This window comes from Strigops habroptila, chromosome 11 (genome assembly GCF_004027225.2).
Source record: "Strigops habroptila isolate Jane chromosome 11, bStrHab1.2.pri, whole genome shotgun sequence".
Lineage (NCBI taxonomy): Eukaryota > Metazoa > Chordata > Aves > Psittaciformes > Psittacidae > Strigops > Strigops habroptila.
In genome coordinates, this window is record NC_046360.1 from 1,110,817 (window position 1) to 1,121,463 (window position 10,647).

The 10,647-nt window shown below is 55.2% G+C and overlaps 1 protein-coding gene across 1 annotated transcript in view; it reads right to left on the reverse strand.

The window, feature by feature from the left end:
* Positions 1-2,096, reverse strand: part of GRK3 (G protein-coupled receptor kinase 3) — a 65,964-nt gene extending 63,868 nt beyond the window's left edge. Inside the window, exon 1 of the mRNA XM_030501269.1 lies at positions 1,480-2,096. Within this exon, the coding sequence (XP_030357129.1) occupies positions 1,480-1,592 (113 nt within the window). The 5' untranslated portion in view covers positions 1,593-2,096. The remainder of the gene's footprint in view (positions 1-1,479) is intronic.
* Positions 2,097-10,647: the final 8,551 nt, after the last annotated feature.

Sequence of the window (10,647 nt, forward strand, 5' to 3'; positions counted from 1 at the left end):
CACCACACTCTGTGCAATGGGTTATCGGTACCAGCAGCAGCTTTTGAGCCTCCTCACAAGCTCCAAGACTGCTGCTGTTTGTTCCTGCAGGCACTGGAAGGACCCCTCCCTCCCCTGCACCCCTCCACATCCCACCTTCCACCTCCTGAGAGGGGTCCCATCCCTGCTGCAAAGATAGAACCCCACTGCACATCCCTGCCACCGAGGACAGCAGCACACATATCCAAAGCACTGAGGAATGTGAAGCTAGCAGCGCTCCAGTAAAGCACACAGCACCTCAGGCTAACAGCAGGCTAAATATTCTGGGTATTATTTTCATAAGCATCTCCACACATCAGTAGAAAACCAGGCACCTTCATCTGCCCAAGAATCTATCCTCAACTGGACCCTAAAAACGACTGCCAAACCCCTTTACCCGAGGTTTCATGCCCTTGTGAGGAGGATTAACACAGGCCGCGCTCCCCCATGCCCCTCACCATCCACAGTGCCCAGAATTCAATCATAAAGGCAGAAAAACAAGTGACCAAGTGCGAGAGGGCTTCAGGGAGCCCTTGCTTGCGGCAGAGCCGGGCTAGGCCACCAGCAGCCGTGCAAACTGCCTACACGCTTTGCAGTGCATTGGGGGGTTGGTTTTTTCTGTTGCAATCCTTAGCTCGCTGGCTAAATCATCATTTTACATATATACATATATATATGTATACACACACAGAAAGCCGTGAAAGAGAGGGAAAGCTTACTTTTCATTTCAGCAGTAAATAAGTAAGCGATGCTCAGGTGGTTTTATAACGCGTGCATAAGCAGGGATTGTCGTTCAGCAGAAAAGATGCTTTTCACAGAACCCCAGACTGGTTTGGGTTGGGAGGGACCTTAAAGCTCATCCACTTCCAACCCCTGCCACGGGCAGGGACACCTTCCACTAGAGCAGGTTGCTCCAAGCCCCAAGCAAACCACCCCAGCCCGGCAAGACCCACAAGTGATGGAGCCGGCCGAGAGACCGAGCCGTGCCCCGGTTCACGGCTGAGCACACACCAGTTCTGCTCCGAGAGCTGCCTGCGAAGGGAAAAACCTCCTGCCAAGTCTGTCCCCGCATCTCCCTGCTCTGTTGTCAAACCTCACGAAGCACCACCGAGAAAAGAGCTCTGCGGAACACAGCGGCGAGCATGATTCAGTTCGGGTTTACCATTTTCTCTATCTCACCGCTCCAACTACCTCTCACCCGCTGAATGAAGCATCAAGTTTAGGCTCGAATAAACGCCCGGCCGCGGGGTGGTCGCTTCCCCCGGAGAAGCGACGTTCTCCACACCTCCACCTGCCCACCGGCGCCCCACAAGTTGTTCCAACCCCTCGCACCCACCGGCCCCCCTCCCCGCTCGGGCCGCCCGAGGCCGCCAGACCGTTATGTTCAGCACCGCGGAGGGGCAGGCAGCGGGGAGGCCGCCGGGCCGCGGCCGGAGCCCCGCGGGCCGGGGCGGGCGGTACCTGGGCTCGGGCAGGGTGATCTTCTTGCTGGCCCTGGCCGCCGGGGTGCTCTTGCTCTTCTCCATCGCCATCAGGTAGCTGACATCGGCCAGCACCGCCTCCAGGTCCGCCATGTTCCCGCTCCCGCCGCCGGGCTGCAGATGGAGGCTCCGCCGGGGCAGCCGCCCCCGAGGCAGGGGGTTGGCGGCGGGCGGCGGCTCCCGCTCCCGCTCCCCCTCCGCCGGTGCCGCCGAGCGCCTCCCGGCTGCGCGTGTGCGTGTGTGTGTGTGTGTGTGTGTGTGCGAGCGGGGCGGGGGGGGCAGCGGCCGCCTCCCCGCCCTCCGCGCCCGGGGCTCGCCGCCGGCCCTGCGCGCCCTCAGCCCGCGGCCGCCGCGGCGGGCGGGCGGGAAACCCCCCCCCCGGGCCGCGCACCGCCCCTGCCGCGCCGCAGCGGCCCCTCAGCGCTCGCCCGTCCCCGCCGGGCCCATGGCGGCGGCAGGGCCGCCCGGCGCGGCCCCCCCGCCCCGGCTCGCAGCCTACGCGGCCCCCGCGGCGCCGGGCGGGCAGCTCCGAGTGCGCCCGCGGCGCTCGGCGGCCATGGGCGGGCGGCGCGGCCGCAGGGGCTGCCCGGCGGCGGGTGCGAAAATCCGGACCTGGATTCGGCGGCGGGGCCGGAGCCGGGGTGGGATTGGGGCGGTGGGCGGCCCCGGGGGGGGGGGGTCTCGCGTCCCGGTGCGGCCGCAGGGGAGGGCGCGGAGCCCCTGCCCCGGGGGGCTCAGGGACCCGAGGGGGCAACCGCAGGGTCCCCATTGTCGGCTTATCGCGGGGTGCGGGTGCCCCGCGGGACCCCCACGGCTCAGCCCCGATGGCAGCGAGGGGGGAGCAAGAGCTGAATGTGGCCCCATGGACACGGCCCACCATGGGGGACCAGCACCCCGAACCCCGGAGCGCAGCAGCCTGCCCTCTCGGAGCCTGGCACCCGTTGGACGCGTTGGCTTAGGATTAATGTCCTCATAGTTCATTGAAACATGGTGTGCATAAGAAAAGTGGGATGCAAATAGATGCACCTGTGTGGAACCCCGTTGTTGCTCATTGAAGCGCTGTGGGTGCTCCCGCACCCAGCAGAGCCCCGCGCTCGCGGTCCTGGTTGAAGCTGTAGTAGTAGCTCTGCTGCAGCCAAGCAGATATGCAGATTTCAACTCCTTTCTTCTCTGGATTTCGTCAAATATGTCATAAATAATTGGCTCAATGAAAGGCTAAGTCAATGACAAGTCTGAAGTTTGAAACTCAGCTTGTTTTGAGCTCTTTTCAAGTGCCGCCACTCCTCCTTCCTACAGCTTTATGAAAGTTAATGATCTGATTAAAGCAAGGTAGAGTATACAGCCGGGAGGATTTCACCGTGCGGCTCATTATGAGCCGTCTGAGAACCTGCTTTTTGTGGAAAACATGAATTTAAACCAACGCTTTTCACCAGAGCAGATCCGGTGGGGAAGGTCTCTCCTCCGCCAGGGAGGTTCCTCTGCACCTCCTCTGTGGAATCATCTTAGAGTTATAAAATCATGGAATCGCAGAATCCCGGACTGGTTTGGGCTGGAAGGAACCTTAAAGCTCATCCAGCTCCAAGCCCCTGCCACGGGCAGGGACACCTTCTACTAGGGCAGGTTGCTCCAAGCCCCTGTGTCCAACCTGGCCTTGAACACTGCCAGGGATGGGGCAGCCACAGCTTCTCTGGGCACCCTGTGCCAGCGCCTCAGCACCCTCACAGGGAAGAGCTTCTGCCTCAGAGCTCATCTCAGTCTCCCCTCTGGCAGGTTAAAGCCATTGCCCCTTGCCTTGTCCCTACTTGCACTTATAAAAAGCCCCTTTCCAAAATGAGCTTCAATAGGAAAGGCTGGTGCTGGCTACTGATGGGTCCAAAACTGGCTACGCTGTTATGAGGAATATCCTCATTTGTTTAACCAGGAGTAAGCATTTGCCACCCTTACCACGTCCTCAGCCTGGTTCCATGAGCGGACACATGCATTTTGCTGGCTCTTCTAAGCGGCAGCTCCTCTGTCCCTCACCACTCACAGGTACGTCCATGGAGAGAACCGGTTTTCATTTCCTGAGCTGGGAATGTGCAGAAGCAGCAACAGCACTGCTGGTAGTGTTGCTAAACACCATCATCCCGATGCAGCCGCGCCAAGGGAGGGGAGAGCAAACACAAACCATCACTGCCCGCCACTGCCGCCTCCAAGAAGGGCCTTTTGTGGTCTAAAACATTCAAATGACTTTACATTGATGTTGATGATAACAATAACAACCACGGAAATGCCACGTCGGATTCCAAATGCTGTCCTTTTTATTCCCTGACATGTTTGCACCATTATCGTCTGGGTATTATTGTAATAGACCCTCCAAAGCCATTCTTGGTGACAGTTTCTAGGAAGTCATGTTTGGTGATGGCTAATACAGAAACCTAATTAAGAAACTTGTTCTTTCTGCTTTTGGGTTTCCATCGGCGCAAACCATTGTGGAAGCAGCAACTACAACTGAGCCAATGGTGGGTTCTAAGGAAAGGTGTCACTGTCACCGTTCACGGGGCCTCAGGGCAGGGGAGGGGGTTGGTACCTGTTACCTCTAGCAGCGGGTAAAACTCACACATTTTGCAGTTTTATACTCAGAGGTTATAAAGGTCACTTGAACGGGCCTCTTTTAATTGTGGAGTGGAAGCAAACCTGATTGTTTTCCTCATCCTGAAGCGAGCAGAACAGGTAATGCAGGCATCCAACATAGGGAAGTGCAATTCCCCCAGTGCAAGTCGGCAGCTTTTCTTGGCATGTGTTTGTATCCCAGGTTTAGTGTTTGCTCTGTACGTGGGGTTTGGTTTTGTGTGCGCTGGTTTGTGGTGGTTTCAGTGTTTGCGTGTGGTATTTGTGTTTATAAACAGCGCACGGTGAGGGTTCCCCAGGGTGAAGGGAACCCTGAATCCATCGATGCCAGGGTTAGCAGAGCTCAGAACACGATACTCCTGCACGCTGCGAGTGCATTTAAATACCTCCTGACATTTCTGTGCATGCTGATTGATCCTGTTCAATCAATTCAAGCGTGTCTGGAGGCCTGTCTGGGTTGAGCGCCGGGTTTGCAGAGCCAAGAAACCCTGCCTCCCCTCTGGCATTCCTTCCTTCCGAGGAGCGAGTTCTCCTACCATCTGTATAAGATTTAAATGTTTAATTTTGCACTGCTCTGCTTCACAGGATGACAGATGATACTACAGAGAGTAACGCGTCTGAAGCAGATTTATTAGTTTGCCCTATACCAACACCATCCCATCAAGATAATGGTGCAAATGGGCACAGGAGGATGGAGGCAGACCTGCAAACAGGTCAGAGCTCTGCCTCTGTGCATGGCTAACAATAATGATACACCTCTTGAGTATTTATTCTCTAGAGAAGATTATTAAATGCTAATTTTTAAGTATTTCTGATCTATTACCAGAAATACACATAGTTTAAGATTAAGAGCATTAAGCAGTGCTTAGCTCAGTTCCCTCCATGGGATGCTGCTGCCTATGGAGAGAGCAAGCCAGCAGCCAGAACCCCGCTGCATTCCTTGCCCCTCCTCAACAGTGCTGGTAGGGATAATGCATTTATCGGTGATGGATTCCGATGGGATCTGACTCTCCGTGGCTTGTTTGTGTAATAGCCGAGCAGAGGGGCTGCATCTGCTGCTTCCTCTACTCCTGGCAGCGTCACCTGAGGCGCAACCACGCTCAGCTGAAAGGGAGAGGGCAGAAACCCCTTCCCTGCGCCACCTCCTCCGAGCTCCTCTCACCAAAGTGTTTCAAAGCAGCCCCAGAGCGCAGGGTTACCTGGAGGTAAAGCACAGGAGCAGCCGCTCCTGCATGGTGAGGTTGTCTGAGGATTCATTAGTAAGCAATGGTAAAAAGTGCCCAGAGGACAGTAAGAGATAAATAAATGCAAACTATTCCTCATGGAACCTCGGCAGCATCAGCCCCCCTCAGCCTGCTGCCTTCTCTGATATCACCCCACGGCACAGACCAGAGTCACTGCTCCCACGCTCGGATGGGAGCGGATGCAGGGACAGGGATGGCTTTAGCCCAGCATCCCAAGGAGTCAGCCTCACACTATCCCCTCTGCCTGTTGGGCTCCTCAGCTTTGCTGGGCTCTGGGAGGCTTTGGCCCCTCTCTGAATGTGGTGCAGAGCAGGGCGGGAGGCACACCCAGGGCAAGCCCACAGGCATTCCTCTGCAGCATCCGCACCGAAGCTGGAGTTCCATCCCGTCTCATGCTATGCTAATAAGCAGTGAGAGGCAATATGGAAAACAAATAGAGTAATTAATGGCCATTTCTGCTGCTGCTTTTATTCGCTGACTATTCCAGAAGGAGCAATTTTACAGAAGACAGCCTCTGTCTTAGCAGTGCCGATGCATTAGGCACCCTGAATCTCAGGAGGGGAATGAGCGCTGCAGCTCTGGCCTCATGGAGAAACACAGAGTCTCTTCTGCATCTGTACACATTCCTCCAGCTCTCTCCTGAACACTCTTAGTGAGGGTACTTCAACCATCTCTGACAGGTAAACCACACGATGTAGTTCATCGTCATCATGTTCCTTTTTGTAACTAGCTGACATGATGATGAGGTTAAGTTGGAACTGGGAAACAAATGGCAATTAAATTCTCAAAAATATTATCAACATCAAATATTTGTACTTGAATAGTCTGACTGGTGATAATAATGTCCTCTGGGGGCAGAGAGGAAAAACAGAGTCATGCAATGTCTCAAGTCTTGCATTAGAAAACACAGGCGCAAGAGGTATGAGTCCTTCCTTTTGCAATTGCATCACACCATTTCTCTCTTTTCACTCGTTCGATTATAGTTGGAACCAGAAGTCAACTAAGTGGCAGAGTGTTCAAATCCAAGTGTTATGGGCTGAGCAAGATCATATGTGTGGGGCCCCCAACACAAGAAGGACATGGACCAGCTCGAGCGAGTCCAGAGGAGGCCACGGAGCTGCTGCAAGGGCTGGAGCAGCTCTGCTCTGGAGCCAGGCTGAGAGAGCTGGGCTGGGGCAGCCTGGAGAAGAGAAGGCTCCTGAAGGGGACGCCTTAGAGCAGCTCCAGTGCCTAAAGGGGCTCCAGGAAACCTGGAGATGGGCTTTGGACAAGGGCCTGTAGGGACAGGACAAGGGGAATGGCTTTAACCTGCCAGAGGGGAGATTGAGATGAGCTCTGAGGCAGAAGCTCTTCCCTGTGAGGGTGCTGAGGCGCTGGCACAGGGTGCCCAGAGAAGCTGTGGCTGCCCCATCCCTGGCAGTGTTCAAGGCCAGGTTGGACACAGGGGCTTGGAGCAACCTGCTCTAGTGGAAGGTGTCCCTGCCCATAGCAGGGGCTTGGAACTGGATGAGCTTTAAGGAACCTTCCACCACAAACCAGTCTGGGATTCTGTGATCTACTCAGAAAAATGGTAGTAAAGACCATTTATCTCTTTACTAATGGAGCTGTAAATAGAGAGTTAACATTTTGGAGAGGAATATTTGTGTGCTGAAAGAAACCCTCACCTGAGGCCACCCGCAATGGCTGGATGTGAAATCGATCCTAGCACGTGAACAGCCACTGCTGGCTCCACAGGCATGGCAAACACCAAAGCTTTCCCTTGCACCAGGAGCGCCAGCAGGCTCTGCCTCCCAGCTGCACACAGCCATCGGTCCCTTCCCATGGGCTCTGCGTTGTCACTGCAGCCTGATGCTCTTGCGCTGCTGCTGGAGCTGGCTCCGACCTCTGTGCACTGCACACAGGAATGTTCCTAAACCCGATCATGGTGAGGAAACAGCTTTCTGCCCCACACATCTAAAACAGGAAACATGCTTCTCACCTGGCCAGGGCAAGCTTAAAAAGCGCAGGAGCAGCATTCCCAGCGTAGAGCTGCTGCCAGGCGAGTTGGGGCTGCAGAACCGGCATCACCATTGCAGCATCACCACACTGAAACCAGCCCAGCCAGAACACTGGTGGTACCAAAACCTCTGCTGCAGGAGGAAGGCAGACCCAGGGATGGAGGCTAATGGCCAGCCCTTATTCTGCACCTTAGACACCATCACCGTGAGCACCCACCCTGTGTTTCCTCTGCAAGGGAGGCTGCCCTGCATGAAACCTCACAGGGCAAGAGGAGAACAAGGAGATCTTCAAGCTGTCTTTATGCTTAATTCTCCACCCTTCATTGTTGTTGCAGTCCCTGGGATCACAGGCACCTTCCCCATGTCCTTCTGCCTGTGCCCTCCTTTGCCCAGCTCAAAACTGACCCATCTTCCAGAGCTCCCTGATTTAAAAACAACAGAGGATGTTGCTACAGTTTAAGGCAAATAAACCAAATGAGGACTGTAACAGCAAATGTCTTAAAGCTCTAAGAAGAGTCCCCCTTCAGCACTATAAGTGAGAACTAATATCAGCTGGCATTAAAGCAGCACTTTCCCTGTACAGCCTGATTAGACAAACAGATGCCAAGAGGGAACCATTGAGCATTCACTGTTCCACAGCCTGGCTTGAATGTAACTTGGTAGAGGGAAAGAGGAAAAAAAAAAAAAAAAAAAAATCAATAATTGACTAATTTAGCTATAAGTTCTGAGGGGTGGAAGGAACAAACCCACAACTGCGCAGATAGTGAAATGGCACAAGTTAAATCAGGTTCTGTCACCACATCTGATGGAAGGTAAATCATGCAGTGCTGGAAATAAAAGCCCTCCCGCGCCTCCCGGGTGGTTTTGCTGCCCGTTGTAGGAGTGGATCAGAAGGACTCTGTACATCAGCATATGCAGGAGTGTCTCAGAGGGAGCTCTGGCAGGCAGTGGGAGGTGTGGGGCTCATGGCAACACCCCGGGGCGATGCCAAAGCACCCGGTGCTCCGGTGGGAGCAGTTGGCAGCCGGTGGGTGTCGGGTCTCCAGTGTGCTGAGCCAGCCTCGGCAGCCTGCGAGGAAACCATTCACATGTGCTCCTTGGAAACGAGTCTAGTTATGTAGGAAATGCTTTCTAGTCATTTCTCTTCCCTGGCTTTTAGTCCTCAAAATCTATTTGCACACAGATTGGCATTTACTGCCCTGGCTGATCATTCACCCGGATCCAATAGCACACGTCTGGTCCCGAGCTGGCCCTGGCGCCTGATGTCACTGCAGACAACAGCAGCATCAGACGGAAGGTGCACGGTGGCAGAACACAAAGTCATGGCTCCCCATGGCCGAGCCACCCCGGGGCCAGCACATGCCTGGTGCTGGATGAGCACAGGGCGGCTTTGCCTTGCTCCAACACCAGAAGGTGCAGTAGAGGATGTCCTCTTCCTCCAGCCTGGCAGCTCAGGCTTGCTCCGGGCAGAGTAGAACCAGGACTCAGCATCCCCCTGGCACACACAGCCCCGGGGCTGCTGCCTTGGCCCTGCTCAGCCGTGTCCCTGCTGCTTGGCCACGGATTTGTGCAGTGATTGCACTGATTCAGCACCGGCCATTGCACCCACACACAGAGGAGCAGAAAGCAGCTCATCTCCATCAGCTGCAGATGGAGGACGCAAGACACAGGGACAGCCAAGCCGTGCCAGCCTCCTGCCTGTGTCCCAGCCCTCCTTTCCCCCTATCTGTGTTTAAAACCTACATGGGAAAAGCCCTCCCTGCGAGGCTGCTCAGGAAAGCAGAAGGGAAATCACGCTGTTCTGCCTGAGCTAGCCATTACGCTGTTAATTTTTCTGCTTGGCTGCATCTCTATTTCAGTGAGAGAAAACAACTCTCCGCAAAACAGAACCAACCTGGTGCTTTCCATGTCCTGTGGCAGTGCTGCGGTGTGACAGGCTGCACCTCCGCCTCGGCTACCCTGCTCCAGGGCACCCCAGATACTGCGGATCGAGCCCTCACACAGTCAAACCCCACCACAAAGATGGGGTGACACGGCAGGAATGCGCTGCCAGCTTGGGAACAAAGTGACATGGAGTTTATTTGTACTTCTATCACATCAAAGGGGCCCTTGTTTGAATTCTTCTCCCTTTAGCCTGGAGGAGAAGAAGGGGAAAGATTGGTTCCTATTAATAGCCCCACATCCCACAAGATCCAAGCCTTGCAAGAAGCCATGAAAGACTGCAGCATCTGATCCTCTGAATAAATGAGGTAATTTTGGAAGAAGTGTGTGCTCAGCAGCTTTAGTTACTGCCTTCTCCACTTTGGTAGGAGATGACAGTGAGAACTTACTTCGGTGTCAGTAGCGCCCAGGTCCCAGAGGATCAGCACGGTGCTGCTATGCTCAGAGAGCCACCAGCACAGGCAAGTGAGCTGCCAAGCAAAACTGCCTGATTTTGCATGGCACAGAGCTGGGGAAGGAGCACCCCAGCAAGCTCATGGGCTGTCAAAGGGGGGGCACAGCTTACCACCAGTACCTCAGGGATGCTGAGGGACTGGTGCTGGTGGCATGGCAAAGGGATGCTCAGGAAATCATCCCTACCAGGGAAGGACCAAGACCGCGTGGTGTGGCTCCAGTCCCACATCCCTGGGGACATCCCTGCTGTGAGAAGGGCCAGGGGCTGCGGGCAGCAAGTGAGGAATGTCTGCTGCCCATCTGCAGGCACCAGGCATCATCCTGTAAGAGGATTTCTCTCATTTGCTGTAGGATGGTGCAGGGGGTGTCCCACTGCATCAGCTGTGGGTAAAGCCCATGGGTGCAGTGTCTGATTAGCAGGAGAGCAGGGAGGGACCTGCCCCTGCTCCGCAGCACGTCCTGGCCACACAGAATTATGTCAGCTTTCCCTTAAGCAGATTTCAGGCTCTAGGTACCGGGTTTAACCCAGACACCAAAGGCATGTAAGGCAGCGGGTGCCATCGGCCGGCAGCTACGGCTGCGTCATCACCCCACACGTGGATGCTGGAGACCGGGTTGCCCTTTGCATGCCAGGCGTGAGGCCACCAGAGCTGGTGGCCATGTCATTTCTGGGACACTGGTTGTGTCCTCCTGCTGCCACCTGAGTCTGTGGCTGCCTGGGCAGGAGCGATACCACAGGAAAGGTCCATGGGGGAAAGGAGCCCAGGACCACAGCGGAGTGAAGCCATGCTCCTGCTGCGCTGTGCATAACCACAGAGCAGGATTTGCAGGATCATAACCCACCCTATCTGCAGTCCCCAAATGCCAAACAGTTCATTTACCCTCTCGGTGCCCTTGTAAAGC